Here is an 18974-nt window from a genome sequence, read left to right as displayed (position 1 = left end):
AGTCACATCACAAGGGCTCTCTGTCATATGTGAATGGAGCCAGAGGCACTGAACAAATGGAAAATTCTCATTGATGGCATATTGCTTTTACCTAAGTTGCAGAACAAACCTCTTCTACTTGTAACATAAGAATTCTCCAAATTGATTTCTGCAACTGACCTCCCAGACAGGGAGCTGAGTTTCTGCAACGCTCCATGGAATCCAGCTAAGGCCCTGTGCTGAAAGCAATCAATTCTCATCAACAAGCTTGGACCCCAGCCCCCCAGCCATGCCAGCAGAGAGCAGGTGTTTCCCCAACCATAAAAGCTGATGTGGTAAATCCCACTGCTGTCTTGCCACATTATACAGCTGTACAGCCATGCATCACTTACTGGGAGGGACACATTCTGAGAAACACATCATTAGGTGATTTTGTCATTGTGTGAACATCATAGAGTGTAAACGTACATGGTATAGCTTAATACTTAATGCTCTTTGGCTACAAATCTTATAGCATGTTACTTTACTGAATACTGTAGGCAACTGGAACACAATGGTAAGTATTTGTGTGTCTAAACATAGCTAAACATAGAAAAGGTACAGTAAAAATACACTATTATAACCTTATATGTGGTCTGTAGTTGACTGAAACGTCATTACATGGCACATGATTGTAATTACAAGGCTTGAACACCAGACTCCTGAAAATTCCAAAGAAAATGCTAGTGCTTCTCCAGTTGTAAACACTGAACCCTCACAGGATGAAGCTGGACCCAAGATTCTGCCCCATCTTGTTGCTATTGTATTATTGCCCTGACCACAACAGAAAAGGACCTGGTGCTTCCCCAGCCATGCAGCTCGATAAGCCTGAGTCCAAAGGCGGAGGACCCTCTCCTCTTCTGTCTCTGCAGTTTCCTAGCATACAATGTTCAATGAAGGACATGCATACCTCCTACTAATCCTGTTTCCTTGAGTCTTAGCCAATGCATACTGCTGCACCAGCCAAAGTGGGTATGCATCTCTGGCTATTTGTCCCGTCTGCAGCTCAGGTATGGACTTTGTCTCTAAAGGAAGGCTCAAGACCTTTGTATTCAAGTACTAGGGGGAAAGTTAATTCACTGAAGCTTGAAGGGCATGAGATACATGGGAGACTGACACCAAATACCAGACACAACTATATAATTTTTTCCCCCAAAAGCATAGTGATGAAGAAATTAAGCCCTTCATAATAACAAGACACTACATGCAGGAGTTAAAGTCGAAGTCTTGACACAGTGATATATCATTATAGTTTTGCTATTTTAAAAAAATATCAGTAACCTTTTTCAAATAAACATTATCAGTACAACTGTGGGGGAGAAGGATAGCTTCCCCTTCACCCCCAGAAGGTTCGCTGACAGACCAACTCACAGTAAGGCAGATAAATAAGAGAAAGAGATTACAAATTTATTTACCGTGTACATGAGGAGAATCACAGAGTGATTACTCCATATCTCAGTGGGGCCCAGAAGTTTACATACTCTCATTTTAGAGGGGAGGGGAAGATGAGGAATATAGGTAATTCTTTTGAGGGGCAATAAATGGTTGCTAGAGAGGATGAATAGATACTTGCATGAATAAATGGATGGGGGGGGGAACAGATTGATTTGTAAATGATTCTCTTTGGAAATTAAATTAACCGGAGAGACAGGTATTATCTTTAAAATGGGTTGGGCCAGGTCTGGTTGCATTCTTGATCTTCTTTCCTGCAATGTATTGAGATAACAGGGAGGGAAAGGAAAGCCAATTGTTCTTGGTGGGTTCATGAGGTTTTTATGCAGATAGAGGGAAAGCCCCTTCCAACACCTGTTGATCTCTAAGGGCCTTTAATTCAAAATACTCTTTATACCTGTTGCCTGCAGATCTGTGCCTTTTCCCAGGAGACTTTGTATCCTTTGTCAGTGAGCAGTTGGAGTAGGCACCAGGTTCCCTGGTGGCAGTCTTCTCTGGTTGGACTTGCTAGAAGGAGGTCATCGACGTACTGTAGAAGTGTGCAGTGGGTTTTTTCTCATGGAAAGGAGATGAGGTCAGTGGCCAGAGCCTCCCCGAATAGAGCTGGTGAATTTTTAAATCCCTGTGGTAGTTGTGTCCAGGTCAGCTGGGTTTTCCTTCTAGTCTGAGGATCCTCCCACTTGAAGGTGAATAGGGGCTGGCTCTTTGGAGTGAGCCACATGTAGAAAAAGGCATCCTTTAAGTCCAGGCACGAGAACCAGGCAGTATTAGGAGGAACGAGGCCCAGGAGGGTGTATGGATTTGGTACCACTGGGTGGAAAGTCACTGTAGCCTCATTAATCAGTCACAGGTCTTGGACTGGCCTGTATCCACCTCCGTTGGGCTTTTTGACTGGCAGGAGGAGAGTGTTCCATGGTGATTGGCACTCCACCAAAATCCCCTCCAGCTTGTGTCAGAAGCATCCAGCTAAGCTATGCCCCTACCCCTGCCAAGCTGATGTGAACCAGAGGGAAACGCATGTGTTCTGAGCAGAAGAATGGTCCATGGGCAATGAGGTAGCTTAGCAGGAAGCCAAGACCTCCTTGTGTGTGCCATGTTAGATAGTGACAACCTGACCCAATCATTCTCAGTCATGGGAGGGATAAACACAGAGGAAGGGTCACTTCAGCACAGTTCTCCATGGATCTAGTATACATGCTAGTCCTGGGAGAACAGGATCCAAATTGAACACTGAATGATTCCCTTTTGCTTCACAATGAACTCCAATCTGTAAGGATGATTTGGCTATGTCTCTCCCTTTGAGTCACTGCCAGACATAAGGTTCTTCCAGGAGAGGCCCAGAGACTTTGATACACAGAAAAAACATTCCTACTCTGTCCTGTTCAAATTCCACATACCTGACTCATGGAATCAATGAACATAGTACAACAGTTGCATAAGCTGCTAATTTCCAGGACTGCATAAATATTAACCAGTACATTCACCTCATCTGGAGAACAAATTTCACAGGACACACAGTAGGAATGATACTGGGACCCCAAAGGAACCAAAGATGAGAAAATGAATCAATCTCTTTCCACCCTGAAGCCTTCTCATCTGCTTTGGTGTCCTGTCTCCACAGTCCACCTTTCTCTGCTCTTGTGGACCTCACTGTGAGTGAAAAATGCCTTCCCATAGCACCCACGCACATCTGCTACAGGAGTCACTGGTCACATATTACATGGAGGTCCTGTAGCCTATAGAGTAATAGTAATAATAATAATAATAATAATGAGCACATTTGTTTTCCCTCAAAGTGATAAGCATATGGGAACATGGAGGTCAGAGTAAAATTATTTTTCTTTAAAGTGATAAACATATGTACAGAGCTCATAGTAAAGTTGGTTTTCTTCAATATATGTGTGATAGGCTAAGGTGTTGAGATAACACCTGCTATGGCCCAGTACAACCCAAGAACCAAAGGTTGAGGCAAGGATATTAAGCACACCTGGGGAGAAATGTAAAAACAGCAAGAGGCTGGCAATGTCTGGGTCTTGACTCTCTGAAAGCCTCCTCCTTCCTGATTTTGGCAGCTGCTGGGAAGACAGTTCTGCCCCGGAGGAACAGCCACTGCCCTGCTGATTGCCACCTGAGAGAGATGCCCAGATTCATTTGAGTTCCTCTGTCAGTGGGCTGGCCTTCCAAGCATTCACCATGGTGCATTATGCCCTCATTACTGCCTTTAATAATTGTTTGTGTGAATCTCCTGCAATACACTGTGAAGTTGAGCATTGCTAATTGGCCACTGAGTCATTCTGAAATGTTTAGCTTCTAAGAAAGTTAGCACACTAGACATATGAACCTGTTTAACACAACAATTAAATGCTAACTGAATAGGATGGAAGGAGTGTAGACAGACCATAACCGGCACTCACTATATTCACAGAAGCCGAGCCCTCAGAACAGATGCTCCTGATGCCCCATGCATGTTCTCTTGGCCTGTCACAGCTCACCAGTAACTAAGGGAGACAATTGCCTGTGTGGATCATAATGTCTGACCTGGGGTATCTGGGGTATCTCTTCTGACCTGGGGTCTGACCTGTGGTATCTCTTCTCCTCTGCCTGAGGGCTTTCTCTAACACCAGTGAAGTTGGCTTTTTTGCAGATATACCACCCAACCTCAAACTGCAGCAGAATTAACACCCCAGAAGCAAAGTTCAACCAATTCAAGCAAAGGAGGATGTAAGATGTGGATGAATACCTCCAGCTCCCCAGTTCTTAGAAAGATTCTGGCATATTCCAAAATGTCATATGGTTTCTTAGGGTCCTGGGTGGGATTGAGCCAAGTTGTCCACACTCTTACTAGCTCATTAACGAACTCTTTATGACATTTACTACATAACTGGCTCTCTCCCTTCTCTGTCTTACTTTATTTCTGCACTTGTGTTTCCTGGGAACACTTCCAAATATGACTGCTAGGCTAAATAGTGCTCCCACCCTCCCAGCAATAGCCACTGTAAAACTTGCAGATATGATATATTATGTGGCCAAATGGACCTTGCACATGGAACTAAGGTATTGACCTTAAAATAGAGAGATTATCCTAACTTGTCTGGGTGGACTCAATCTAATAGCATGAGTACATAGAAGTAGAAGGCAGAGGAGTCCGAGAGCTGCAAGAAGAAGAACCAGGAGAAATTCAAAGATTGAGAAAGACTCAACCTGCTGTTGCCGCTTTGAAGATGGAGGAAGGGAGCTAGGAGCCAGGGTGTGGCAGCCCCTAGAGCTGGGAACAGCCCTCATCTATAACCACCAGGATGGAACTATGGCCTCAGTTCTAAAACTCCAAGAATCTGAATTCTGCCAACAATGTGAAAAACCAAGGAAACACATCCTTCCCTCGCGCCTCCAGAATGGAATGTGGCCTGCAGACACCTGATGTTAGCTCGGTGAGATCCATGTCTGACTTCTGACCTAAAGATCTGTGAAATAAGAGATGAGTTTTGTTTTAAGTCTCTGAATTTGTGGTAATTCATTCTTGTAGCAGTAGAAAGCTTGTATAATAAGGATTTGGTGCAAATGTTGCAATGAGGTAAACTGAGGTGAAACCGTGGTGGGTAGAGAGGGTGTGTAGGCTACTCTGCCATGCTGAGCAGACTTGTGAGAGCCTGGAGAAAGCCAAACTGAAGGGTGAGGATTATTAACAATTTTATTGTACAAATAAAATTTGACAACCACATGCCAGGTAGAGAGGATACAGTGGTGAACAATAACAGGAATGATAATTAAGAGCAGTTTTTTCTTAGCATCCATCAGTTGAAAGGAGGTGGTTTGATATCCACCAATCATCAGGGTGAATATACCCCATTCCTCGAGATGGATTCTACAGTGGTATTAGAAAAATGCCTGATGTTCTTCTAGCTTCCTTCCTCCCCAATTCTTCTTTCATTGACAGTCTTTGGGCTATTAGCCACACTTCCTAGAGACCTTGAACATAGGAAGATTGGTATTGGTTTCAGGATCACTTATCACATTTATAGGGTGGACACACCTGTGCTGCCCTATTGTTAATTTAGAGTTTGGCCTCTAGTCCCTTCCTCAGTCCTGTGTGATATGGTTATAGTGAGTTTATTCTCTAGACCAAGACCCCGTGCAAAGCCAACCCAAGAGTGCTGGGTGTACGCTCTCACAGGTGTGAAGGACTCAGGAGGGGTGCAGCCCCTACAGCCACCCACAAGGACCCCTGCCCTGTGGCTGCTCTGGGAAGAGAACCTGAGGGCTGCACATGGTCCCATCCCATGGGGAAAATGAGGCTGGAAAAGAGGAAGGGGCGGGTGGTCAGGGACTGAGGCTGAGCATCTCCCAGCTGCACAACTTATTGTATGAGTTATACAAGTTACTTAATTTTGCCCCCCATCAGCTGCCAGATCTGCAAAAGAAGACTACCTCACAGACTGTTGTGAGGCTTAAATGAGTGAAATCCACTTAGTGCATTTATTTAAAATATACCCAGTATGTTTTAAGTTCTATCAATGGTAGTTATTGTTCAGATCCCAGCTGTGTCGTTCACTAGCCATGTCACCTTTGGAAAGTTAATTCACTTTTGTGTAGTGTTCTTACTTGTACAAAGGAGACAATAAAGTGGCACCAAACTCAAACCACTGTCATATGGAATAACTGAACGAGTATAGTGCTTCAGGGTGTGCATGTAGCTTTATGGTTGTGATGGTTGCTGTGGATGGGGAGACTTTCAGCTCCAGACTGGGCAGGGAGAAGGGGACACGTCACTTCACCTCGAGGCTCCCTAGTTTCATTAGGTAAGCCTGAGGTCACTGGAGTCTCCAGGGAAAGGTCAGGAACTAGGTCAGGAACAGAACCTGGCATTCCCAGCCTCTCCGTTTCTTTTGGTGCTGGGCAAATGGTCAGTGCAGTGGACTCCAACATCAAAATTCTGAAAACAGGACACAGAGGCCCAGAGAAGGAGGTGTGTGGGAAGGTGTAAATATGAGATCCATCCATGGCGTTGTAGAAGGAGACCTCCCCAGTCTCATAGTCCAAGAAAACCCCTACTCTTTCTGGTGGCCCAGCAAGCGTGAGTTTGGTCCTGAGTTCAGTGAGAGCCCGATAGTTATTCTCACCAGACTGTCCCGTAGTCCAGAATCCATTCTCAGGTATCATTTTGACCCAACCTTTTCTCTCCACATTCTTCCTACACACCCCAATGTGCCACTCTTGCCTGTCCCCCACCTCCACCTCCCAGTAATGTCTCCCTGATGTGAAGCTGTCTTGCCCAAGCACATAGTGATGCCAATTAAATCTCTCAGGAATGTCTGGAAGGTCCTGCTCCTCCTCTGCACGCTGCAGACTCCTCAGGTCCTCAGACAAAAGGAGGATTGGGTTTGCCAAGTCTGGATCCAGAGTCACATGCACTGCAGAGAGTTATACAATTTGTCTGTGGGGTCAGCCATTTTCCTGGACCTCAGAGCCTCAGCATACAAGGCTTGGGCCTTGCACGGGAGGCCAGAGTTCAGAGCCTGGTGTTCCCACCCTGCCCTGAATGTGACTATCTTATTAATATCATGACAGAAAGCCCTGGGGTTGTGTGCAGTGGGGAATAGGGCGGTTAAATGAGGGTTGGAGTCTGCCTAACCTGATATCCTGAGGCTGCCTCAGCAAGCAACAGGCCTCTTTCTCACTACCTTTTTCTTGTGTCCTTCCCAAAAATTGACTGTGCAAAGCTGTGCTTTATACTCATAGATTTCACTTTCTGTCTGCACTCTACTATTCATGTGTTGAATGGTTTTCATTTTCTGCAATCTATTTTTCCATATGTCCAAGCCATGGAACATTTTTGAGCCTTATCTGAAGCATTTCCTTATGTGACAAATACTAACCTCTGGAGTTGTCTAAGACAATATTGTTATTTATTCAGTCCAGGGCAGGGCACAAAGGCAACGTGTGATGTTATAACAGCTGCCATGCCTGCTCCATGCTAGGGTCTATGTCGGGGGCTTTATATGCCTCCAGATCCATTCTCCACATTTCACCTTTCTCCACCCTGTTCTGGGCCTCTGGAATCTGTCCTCTATCGACAGTGCCACTGGGCTGCCATGTCCTCTGGTTTTCTGTTGTGTTAGGCCAATGGCAGGCCCTGGCAGAAGATTGGAGGGAGGGAGAAGAGAGAAGCACAGCATTTATTTTCCCTGCTTCCTCCTTGCCACCAACAGATGGTGCTGCTCTGAGAAAGGCCTGACTCTTTTCAGGAGCCCTCTCTTTTAGCTACAGTGTCCTCTGGGTTCCTAGCCCCCTGCCTCTAATCTTGAAGTCTAGGAGTGGAGACAGTTCCTCACTGTTGGGAGCCCTGAGTCAATGCACTTTCCTCTTTTGCTTTCCCTTAACCCTATTTTCTCCAAACCCTCTTAAAACACCCATTTTGAACATGCTGTTTCCTTCTTGCTAGGTTTTTTCCGATGCATATTCATTACCTTCTTCAGTCTTCACCTCAGTGCCCACAAAATAGGAATTACAATCATCTAAAAATATGGAGGCCAAAGCTCAGACACGTTGAATCCTTTGAGTACACACAAAGCCAATAGGTGGCATATGAAGACTGGGCAGGCATTGCCTTCTCTCCTTGGCATTTCCTATCCTCACTGCCCCTGCAGTATTCTTCAGTCTGTGTTATCTGCCCCTCAGCTCCACACTTCATGCCTCTTCCTTCCCATGAAGGTCTGTGGAAGCCCAAGACAGCAATTCTCCCTGGGTCCCTATGCTCTCAGTAGACAGGGTCCTGGAAATGGGCATGCTTGCAATTGCACCCTCATGTTGCCCACCCAAAATAATCCTTGTCACAGGGACTTTTCTTCTCCAAACCTCAAGAGTTGGAGAATAGAAAGGGATATGGTCCCTCAGGTTGTTGGTGTAGGGAACATACAGTGATTTACTCACCAGCTTGGAAGAGGGCCACTTTCCATTCTGAAAGGAAGGAGACATAACAAAGAAAAGGTCAATATTTCTATTCTTCCCCACCTCATCCTCCTCACTCAGTTTTTTCTCTCTCCTTTTCTTCAGAGTCTCTTCCATTGTCCACCTTCCCTTCTCTACAGCTCTGATGGATCAGGGATGGCAACTTCTACAAAATGGTGGGCTCCGTTCCCTCTGTCATGAGAGGCTGCAGGCTGCATGGCCAGGTTTTACTAGGGGGTGTGCATGAGTGCCAGCAGCCTCAGGCTTCTCTCAGAGGCTCTCAAAAAGCAGAAGTGGAACCCCATTGAAAATTAGCCTTTGTGTTAGATCTGATTATTCCAAGTGAGAATGTCAATGAGTGACAGTAGAGAAAAGGCTGAAATGCTCATGGCATGTGTCCCAGGAATCTCAGAGAACATCAGCGTCACTCACCATCATAGGCTGTCGACTTCGCCCCACCTACAATGAAAAAAGGTAGAGATGTCACTTGAATTGTGCCATATGTGAGTTGTCCCCTTTGCCCTGTGGAATCTTCTTTTTGACCATCCCACCCTTTCCTACTTTCTCCCTGTGGAGATTCAATTTTCTCCTCCCTTCTCATCCTTTATATTAATTCAGGGAACATCACCTGAATGCCAGTGACACCACAGGTACTATGTGAGGAACTTCTTGATGTGGTCCAAGTGATCTATTTTATATGTGTCTATATTCCTATACATGTTGTATGTGTAACCATGTCTATATGTATATGTGTACAAGTTTCATCTGTCCCAACCTCTATCATTTTCTATCTTCCTCTGAATAGAATCTGGGGAAATTAATAAAAAATTTTAGGGACTAATTTTTGAAAGCAGTTATGGTTTATCTGTACCAACTGAGCTACACTAGCTCATCCTGTCTATGAGAGACATTTTTCTTTCTGTCTCACTTCTGATTTTCTTGTTCCTTATTATCTTCCATTCTTCTTTTCTTCTTAGCAACTTATAGATGATGTGAAGCAACTTGTGAAGTTCCTGGCACAGAGAAGGCACTTCATCTTCCTTTTACCTTTTCCTTTTCAAGTGTACCCATGGATATTCTGCAATGCCTTACAGGGTTAAAGAGTATGTGGCCTCTCGTGGACAGTGACTGACAGCCTGTTTTCTCATTTAGAGAGAGAGAGAGAAAGAGAGAGAGAGAGAGAGAGGGAGAGAGAGAGACTGACTCCTCTTGGTATCACTCCAATAAAACACACTTATTTTCCTTTTTGCTTTATCCTTTTTTTTTGACTATGACTTGGCATACCATGATGATTTTCTTTTCCTGGTCAAAGTTTTCTCGGATCATTTCCCAACCCTGGGCAAAGAGTTAAGGATTGGAAAATATCCAAGTAAAGAGAGTCGTAGGTTTGAACTCAGAGAAAGTGTCAGAGCCACTCGCGAGCCATGTACTGGATTTTTCTCCACTCTGAAATGGAATAAACAAGGAAGAGTCATCAAGGTACATAAAGCAGGGATAGGAAGACATGCCTGGGTGTCTGAGGAAATGGGAACTTACTGAGTTCTTCCTCGAGAGTCTCTGGAAAATAAACAGAGAAAATAATGAAGTGTTATGGGAGAGGGGAGGTGGGGATGTGGGCGAGGTCTCTGGGCTCAGGCCTGTAACCCAGGGGCTTAGAGTCCCTCCTGGGGTCAGATACCTCTTGTGCTTCGTTCCTGCTCTGTTGCGCTCTGTGCCAATTCTCTCATCTCTTGCTCTCTCTCTTTCTCCCTCAACAGAGTCTTTTTTTCCTCTTGTTGTTGCCACAAGAAGTAACCCACCACAGCAAGAAGCAGCAGCAAGATGGGCAGGGTCCCTGCCAGGGCGGCGATCCAGGGCTGGGCGCTCCTGAAGAAGGGGTCTGCAAAGGGACGGTCTGTGGGCCGGGGGGCCTGTGGCTCTGTCTTCCCAGCCTGCAGCACCTCGAGCTTTAGCTGCTCCCCCCAGGGTGGGGGTACGGAACCTGTGTCATGAGGGTAAACAATCTTTCTCTTCCTAAAGTCTCAGACAACTTTGGATAAGACTTTGGTAAGCCCTTACTACAACCCGCTACCATTACTTCTCTTGAGATGCCTGCCTCTCCCATGGAAAGTGAGTGACTTGAGCACAGTCACACACATTTTTTCTTAAGTTTTCAATTGGTAATACATTTATATGGTTCAAAAAATACAGATATAAAACGTCACCCAAGTCTCCCATCCACCCAGTGCTCCCTCCCTCCGTTTATTAGCTTCTCATTAGTCAGCTGAATACGATGGTTAAGAACATGAACTTTGGTGCCAGAGGGCCTGGGTTCTAATGTGGGCTCCAGTGTTGGTCAGCAGTGTGACCCTGGACTAATTGTTTAATCTGTGTTCCTACTGCCCTAATCTGTGCAGTGGGGCAATGATAGTGCCTACTTCCTGAGGTTAGAAGGATTGAATTAATGCTTATAAAGTGACTGACATATAGTGAGTGTTAAGCAATTGCTTGTTAAATGTAAAAGATGTAAATACAAATGTATTCTTATTTTGCCTCTTCTTTACACTAAAGATAGCACTCTATACACACTGTTATGAATTCTTGCTCTCTCTGTGTAGAGTGTATCTTGGAGATCTTTCCGTATTAGTATGGAGAGAATTATCTCTGTTTTCTTTCAGGCCTGTGTGGCGTTTCCTTGTATGGAAGTTCCGTATCAGTGAACATTTGTATAGTTTCCTAACCTCGTGCAGTCATAATGAGTGCTGTAAGAAACAGCCTTTTACATGGATCATCTCCCACAAGTGTAAGCTTATGTATCAGATAAATCCCCAGAAGTGGACTTTTGGATCAATAAATATGTGGTGCGAATAGATATTGCACTATAGCCCCCAATAGAGGTTCTGCTTATGTATACCGAGGATACAAGAAATGACACAGCAAATGCCTGAGAGTTACTGCCTCCCTGCATCCTGCCATCAGAATGTGTTATCAGTTACTGGTTTTGCTTGTTTTTTGCCAATGTCATAAGTGAAAAATGCTTTAATATACATTTCTCTGATAAGCGAGAATGAGCACTTTTTTGCATGTTTATGTTCTTTTCTGTGAACTAATAATTCATACTCTTTGTTAATGTTTTTACTAGATTGTTTTAAATCTCCTTATGTTTTAAGGAAATTGATTGTTTATGAGTTATAAATATGTGCGTTTTTTCTCATTTTGTCATTTAACTTTGGTTAAAGATCTTATCTTGACCATTTTCCTCCAATTCCTATTACCTGCCACAGTTTCTGGCAGACAGAAAATGTTCAGTAAATATTTGTGGCACAAACAGCTTCATGGGGCAGACAAGCTCTCCTAAAACAAGAAGGCTCCAGGTCCCTGCTTCAGGCCTTACATTCACTGCAGAGACTCACACATTCCCCCACTTTCAATAGCCACAGCTCAGCTCAGCAGAGGGGAAGCAAGGTACTGACCTGCGATGGAAATCCTGGCTGTCTTTTCCTGCTGGAGCAGGGAATTTCTGATGGTACAGGATACCCCCTCCCCGGAGCTTCCTCTCGTGATCACAGATGCTGCCACTGCATACAGGCCCACTGCGTCTGCAACCACAGGTGCTGCCACAGCTGGGATGACCTCCCCCTTGGCATCTCTCCACTGGATGTGGGGCTGGGGGTACCAGCCGGTGGACCTGCACTCCAGATGGATCCCTCCGTCCTCATAACCCTTCATTTCCATGTGAAGATCAGCACCCAGTGCTGTGGAAGGATAAATCAGCCTAAATTCTTGGGAGCCTCCTGCATCGGGAAGAGTCTCAACAAGAATCAACGATACACTCACATTAGATAATTCAAGCAGGATTTCACTCAGGAGGTGTTTGCAATTGTGTGGTCACAGTGAGGGGAAAGCTACGTGGGCTAGTGCAGTGCCCCAGGGCCAGAAACAATGGGGCTATTACCACTCACCCCTAAACCCAAGACAGCGGGAGAGGGAGCCTTGTCTGAACAGTGAGAAAGATATAAACATTGCTTAAATCACAATAATGGCCAAGCACCCCACACTGGCAAGGAGGGACTGCTGTCCTTTTAGCAATTACAGCTTTAGTCTGGCCCTAGTCTCCTTCCTCCTAGAAAAGATTGATTAAGGTTCCCACGCACAAGATCAATCCCCCTCCCACCTTTCTGACAGCATCTAATTGAGAGCAGAGGCCCACTTCTGCAGGCCATCCCCCAAATCCCCTAACACAAGCCCAAACTCTATACCAAGTCTTCTCTAACACCTTCTGACTGAGACACCCCACAGTTCTCCACGGTGTGTGATCTTTGCTGCAACAGATAATCAACATGGCCCCTTCCACTGCAGGTGTGTTCCTGGGGGTCACTGGCTGGAGAACATTAGCAGCAGATATGGCCCCTATGAGTGGCCTCCCAGGGCCCACAGTAGGTGCATCTGGCGAGGCCACAGAAGCCATCCGGTACACAACTAAACCAAAGCAACTGTGTACGTGTCACTGAAGAGATGATTTCTAATCCTTCCCATCCCTTGTCTTTTGATTCCCTTCTCAGACCCCTGGGGACTGGGGGTGGGAGTGTGGGGGTTCTTTACGTGAGCATGTAGGGGACAGGAGGAATTCTTCCTGAGGGAAAGCGTGTGCCTTTCTTAAGGGTCTCAGAGCAGCTAAGTAGGAAGACAGTGCAGGCAATTCCTAGGGGTCAGCCAGGAGTGCTCTGCACTGGATTTGAGGCAGGAACTCTTGTCCCAGGTCCCACAGAGGAACAACCTCAGAGCAAAACCCGGGGGCTCACCTGCTACCTTCAGCTCCAAGATGGCTTTTTCATAGAAGTTGCCATCTTGGAAATAACACAGGTAGTTTCCACTGTCAGAGGCTCTGACATTGTGTATTCGGAGAGCAGCCTTCCCTGCAGGGATGTCATCTCGTAGAACGGAAGTTCTCCCTTGATACTCTGGGGTCTGTTTGTCTTCCACTTCCTTTCCACCGGCATACACGGTCACTACCTGCCTAAGGCTGGATCTCACCCACCTCAGCTCCATGGTCTCTGCGCTCATCGTCGGGGACAGGTGACAGGGCAGATCAGCGTCTTCACCTACCATGGCCAGGATGGGCCCAGGGGGTCCATGTACAGCAAACTGAGCTGGTCAGCAAAGGGGGGAAGCTCCATCAGAGGTGGTGGCGATGGAGCCATCAGAGTAAGGGTTGTCCTTGGCAGGGAAGGGGAGGTATAAAGAGCCTAGAGAGGAACAAGATCCTAACAGAAGTGCCATTTGTCTCTTAATGGCATGTGAACTTCGGTTTGGGATGGAACTTTCAGATATGGAAGGAGTCAAAGGATCTAAGTGAGCATTAGTAGGTAATTGTCTGCTTCACACACATAAAAACAGAATCATACCTACCTGAGCAAGGAGTGAGCAGCTGGACCAAGATGAGGCAGGCAAGGAAGTCGAGCACAAGGAAAGCCAGGCCACTTGCCATTTTCATCTGTGCTGCATATCAGGGGACACCAGAATGGGTGAGGCAGACACTATGCCCTAGAAGAATCTGTAGGATTCCACATTGAAACCTCCACTTCCCCAGTGCTGCACCCCATGTGTAGTGACCCAAGAAGATCTTAACTCTGCCAAAAATGTCTGCCCTAGGAGTCTCTCTTTTTTAATTTATTTTATTTTATTTTAATTTATTTGCCCTTGAGTCTCTTAACCTTCCAGTTCCAACATGGTAAATCACTCACGAAAACACAGATATGATAAATGCACATATGTTATCCTACCAGGAAATCCTTGACTCTACTTCTTAAAAATATTCAGAAACCTGTCTCTTCCCCACACTTCCCTTGCTTCACCAGGTCCAAGCTTCCATTATCACCTTCTGATTATTGCAGAACTGTGCTCATTTGGTTCCCTCGTTCCACTTGTGGAACCCATTTGTGAGTGTGCAACACTGTGGACTCCTGTAAGCCCTAACTCTCAGCCATCACCAAGGTCAAATCATGGTCCAACCTACTCTGGGTAGGATCCAGGCAGACTCCCTGCTGGAGGCTCTGGAGTCAATCAGGGGCTGAACCCCCCACTCGTTCATCACAAGGCTAGTGATCGGGAGAGCTGTGAATAAGACCAGGCCTTGCCCATCTTTTCTTTTTCTCCTTCATTGAGTCATTCAACAAATATTCAGTGAGCACCCATGGCAGGGGGGTGGTGGGGGCGGCCCACCATGTTAGGTGTTGGCATCAAAAAGAGGGTAGGTAATGGCTCCATGATTCATAAGCTGTGTGAGCTCAGTCATGTGACTAAACCTATCTGAACTTTAGTCACTCATAAAATATTGTGAAAAATGAAATTTAAAATGTGCACAATTGGCCCAGCAAGTCCACTGCCTGATTATCTAGTCCAGCAAAGCACCTGCATGGGTGCAGAGAAAAGCATGTGTGAGAATGACACTGAATTGTTATTTTTAAAAGTATAAAAGTCATAACCAACAGAAGCAGCCACCCACAGGAGACTGGTTAGAAGAATGGTGCTTCATCCCTATGCAGGAATTCAATGCAGCAGTTAAAAAGTGATTTATTGTCAATCATCTGGATAATTGAGATATACTAAGTCATCAAAAAGCACATTGCACAACTGTACTAATGATTCTATCTAAAAGCAAAAGCAAAGCTATAGATTTATACATACTTGTATATATAAATATCTCAAGAAGGTGTAAAAAATGCATGCTAAACTGAAGATTGGAGGTTTAGTGAGTGAGAAGACACTTTGTCCTGTTGTTCTCATTACTTTTAAAACTATATTAATGTTTTAAATTTTAAAAATTTCATGTACTACTTAACAATTAATGATTGTTATGTGTAATTTTAGTGAGTGGAACTTATTAGGTGCTCAGTAAATACTAACTCCTCAACAGTTTCCCCCAAAAGAAAGGAGCATGAGGCCCACAGTCATGGTGCCTGCTGCTGGGGGTACCTGGGTCTGGGAATTGCCTCTGAGAACAAGGTCTGCAAGGGGTGTGGGGAGGGGTGAGTAGGAGGCAAGGGACAGAGCAGCTGGCTGTCCTTTGATCCCTGCCTGGGACCTGCACCCATCCTCAGAAGAAACATTGCCTCTCACCACATCTTCTGCTCCTCAAAACTGCTCTCTATGCTGCTAGAGAGGGGGGCCTCTTCTTATTGTTGTTATTATTTTTAGCCCCTGACCTAACAATTTCTGTGCTGTCTTCACAGTGAGAAATTAGTTTTCATTTTTCTTTGAATATTTATTTTTCTTTTTCATGATTATAGACAATTTTGAAAATTAAGAAAAATATAAAGAAATAAAATTTTCAATGATCTGTAGTGGTAATCATATAGTTTGCTAGTGGTAATGTAAATAGTTCTGGACGTATTCTGACCACATATGCAAGGCTGTCTAGAAAGTACACAGCTATTGTTGATATTAATATAACATTATATAATACCAATAATGGCTGGATACTTTCCAGACATCCCTTGTGTGTGTGTGTGTGTGTGTGTGTGTATAAATATATATATATATATATATATATATATATATATAGCAAAGGCCTAAAAACTATTGTATTCTTTGTCCCCAAAATTCCACCTGTAGTAATTAGTGTTGAAGAAAAAAAATCATGAAATAACACAAGGATTCATGTTTCAGGCTGCATAACATACTAAAGTCTACAATAGCAAAATATAGATGCAACTTAAATATCCAAAATACAAAAAGGGTTAAATAAATAATGGTATATTCATACAAAGGAGGAGCTTGTAGCCATAGAAAGCATGCTTTAGGTTTTCGGGAAATGGAGAACAGAAAGAAAAACAGATACTGTCCCTAAAAAACACCAAAGTGGACTGTATGGATCCAATGTTGTTAAAATTATAATTTATAAATTTATAAATACTCTTGATTAAAAACATGATTCCTCATGGCTGCACGGAAATCTCTTTTATGACTGAACCATGCATTGTTTATCCATTCCCCACCTGCTGTACATGCATGTTGGTTCATATTTTTCTATATATTAAATAATAAATAGTTCTGAAATGCACATATTTATATATAAGGCTTTAGGGCACATTTCTCTTCAGAATTTCTTAGAATAGATGCCTTGTCATGGCCAGAACAGACTTTAAGTGTCCTTTGCTCCTTTCAGACCATGATACATTCTTAAGAACATGTAGTTGGAATCTTTCTTCACTCAGGATGTCTCCCTTTCGATCCACCAAATCCCAATCTCCATACGTCCTCATTCTTTGCACCACTCCCTTCTCCCCTGTGTGTCCAGATACGCATGCGTGCGCACACACCCTCCTCAGCCCTATCTCTGTCCGGGCACTTCCCTGCATGCCCACTCTCAGCTTGTCAACTCTCTCCTCCCAGGCCTTGTAGCCTTGGCTTTAATCAATTTCCTTCACTTACCCCTTGGTCTTCCCATCTGAAAATCACAACCCACAGAATAACGGCGGTCAGTACTTCTTCATCCTTTCTATTATGGTTCATAGTTTCTGATCTGGAAGAAAGGAAAAAGAAAGCAAGCAGAGTTCATCTGCTCACGAAGAAACTGCAGCAGAGTTCCTCTTTGGAAGAATTAGTGTTTTGATTGGCTCAGAGGTGGTGCATCAGTTGCTGGGCAGAAATCACTGGGGAAGTTTAGAATGAAAACTGAAACTACGGTGAATCAAACATATTGAACAAAAATTCCAGCCCTACCACCTTGAGTGTTTGGGTTTCTCTGTGGTTATCTATTTGAATCATTCTTGTGGGGGTATGTATGTAAATATTTCTTCATATTCACCTGTCTTATGTCTTTTATATCATGATAGAAATGTCATCAGAACAGAGTGGAAAAAGAAAACGATTGTAATGTGTGAACAGAGAACAATGTATATTAATTAAAATGCTACTGTGATATTTACTAACATTTGGTTGCCTGTAGATGGGCACATGGAGGAGGAGGAGGATCTCTTACTACAGAGCCTAATGAAAGTAAGAATGGAAAGAAAACCAGACACACTGCACCATTTTAATCACCTCTGGCATCCAGGTCTAGGATCTATTAACGAATATCATAATTTTCTGGTTTCCAGAGTCAGTGCTGCTTGGCATGTTTTACATAATTCAGGAAATTCTTATTGCAATTCTTTCTGAGTATCTTCATTCACCCTCAGCTCCTTGTTTGCGCTATATTGTATTTTCATGTGTATTTGTTTCTCACTCTGCCAGTGTATTCATTGAGGTTAGACTCTAGCTAGGCTGTGAATCCTGTCTGTGTATGAGATCTGTGGGACAAACTGGTTCTTCCTGTGGCCTAAGACCTCCCAAGACACTTTATTTGGTTTGCAAGACAGTGATACAGCCCTCAAAGCTCCTAGGGCTTAGATGTGATCTGGGCTGATGGAATCTGATTATATTACAACAGTTTGAATTCAGGCTCTGTGGTTAAGATGGCTGGTCATTTGTGTAATATTCATTCCCCACTTTTTCTTAGTAATAAGGTTTAATTTTCTCGTGTACTGCAATGTTGCCTTCCCCATGTAGATAGAGGAAATGAAGGGACTAAGTTTGAGCCATTGGTTTGTAGGTGAAGTTGTAGGGTTGTGCTTTTCCCAGATACCCTTAAAAGGGGAGGCTGAAACTGCTGAGAGACACTTACTCCCTCCTTCCTTCTTCCTCTTACCTAGTACATAGGCTTTGGACACGGAGGTATAGCAGCTGCCTTGTACCCATAAGGCAAACTTGAGAATGCAAGCCAAGTGCTGAGACAGTAGAGAATGAAGATAGAGTAGGCTGGGGCATGGATGACATCGCTGAGCTGCCAGACTATCCCTGGAATGCCATGTTTGAATTCATTTTACATGACAGGAAAATAAACTCTTGTTTTAGCCAATAGTATTTTTGGTCTCTGTTATCAGCAGAAAACACAATTCTTCCCTCTCCTTCCCTCTCCTCACTAGTTTGTCATGAAACTTTCCAAACATACAGTAAAGGTGAAAGAATTTTTAGTGAATACCAATGTATATACCACCTAGGTTGTTTGTTACTTTGTTGTAATCCATCCCTATGTGTCCATCAGTACTTATTTATTTATTTGTCTGTTTGATTCTTTTAATTTTAATTCACAATCTATCAGAAGCTTTGCTGCTTGAAAAATATATCTGTAAGGTCACCAAATAAGCACTGGGCTCTCTCCTTTGCTTGCATAAAAACCAATACTGTGGCGTCAGCTTTTGAGAAGAGAAAGGCTTTATTGCAAGTCAACTGGCAATACTCAGATCTGTCTCCCTGAACTGGTATCTGGGGCAGGTTTTGTAGGAAGAGAGCAACAAGGCTTTATCTGATTGGATCTTGCAATGATGTGATGCTGGGAGGCATGATATGACTGGAACATGCTGTGGGGTGATGCTGGGCTCGATCTGATTGACTCATGGATCATGCAATGAGGTGTCAGCTTCTTAATTCGGTCAGCATGCCTTGGTGAAAGCATTTAGGTTCCACCCATGGGTGCAGGCTTGGTTCATCTGGGCATGCTCAGTTTACATGACCTTCAACCTGGGGGTCCATGGCAA

General features: G+C 44.2%; 1 protein-coding gene and 1 long non-coding RNA gene across 9 annotated transcripts; one reads left to right on the top strand and one right to left on the bottom strand.

Annotated features, from left to right (window-relative positions):
- Nucleotides 1-5140: 5140 nt before the first annotated feature.
- Nucleotides 5141-17046, bottom strand: LOC123638356 (butyrophilin subfamily 3 member A2-like). 8 transcript variants are annotated; one of them, XR_006735319.1, is made up of 10 exons: nt 16828-17043; nt 13804-13888; nt 13197-13544; nt 11868-12149; nt 10094-10294; nt 9952-9972; nt 9700-9861; nt 8848-8874; nt 8398-8424; nt 5141-5436 (listed from the first exon to the last, which is right to left on the bottom strand). XR_006735319.1 is itself a non-coding variant. In XM_045551962.1 (10 exons), the coding sequence occupies exons 1-10, from the start codon at nt 16906-16908 to the stop codon at nt 5429-5431; spliced, it is 1632 nt and encodes a 543-aa protein (XP_045407918.1). In that variant the 5' UTR covers nt 16909-17046; the 3' UTR covers nt 5141-5428. The 8 variants fall into 8 exon arrangements, 6 of the variants coding, with proteins under 6 accessions (XP_045407918.1, XP_045407915.1, XP_045407919.1 ...); XM_045551962.1 differs by lacking the exon at nt 9700-9861 and adding an exon at nt 6327-6878 and having other exon boundaries at nt 16828-17046; XM_045551959.1 differs by lacking the exon at nt 9700-9861 and having other exon boundaries at nt 5141-6878; nt 16828-17045.
- Nucleotides 10193-11459, top strand: LOC123638425. Its single transcript, XR_006735352.1, has 2 exons — nt 10193-10461; nt 11073-11459. It is a non-coding gene; the product is annotated as an uncharacterized LOC123638425 (long non-coding RNA).
- Nucleotides 17047-18974: the final 1928 nt, after the last annotated feature.

The sequence above is a fragment of the Lemur catta genome, chromosome 5 (assembly GCF_020740605.2).
Source record: "Lemur catta isolate mLemCat1 chromosome 5, mLemCat1.pri, whole genome shotgun sequence".
Taxonomy (NCBI): domain Eukaryota; kingdom Metazoa; phylum Chordata; class Mammalia; order Primates; family Lemuridae; genus Lemur; species Lemur catta.
The sequence above is the reverse complement of the archived record's forward strand: the minus strand, read 5'-3'. Positions and strand labels throughout refer to the sequence as shown.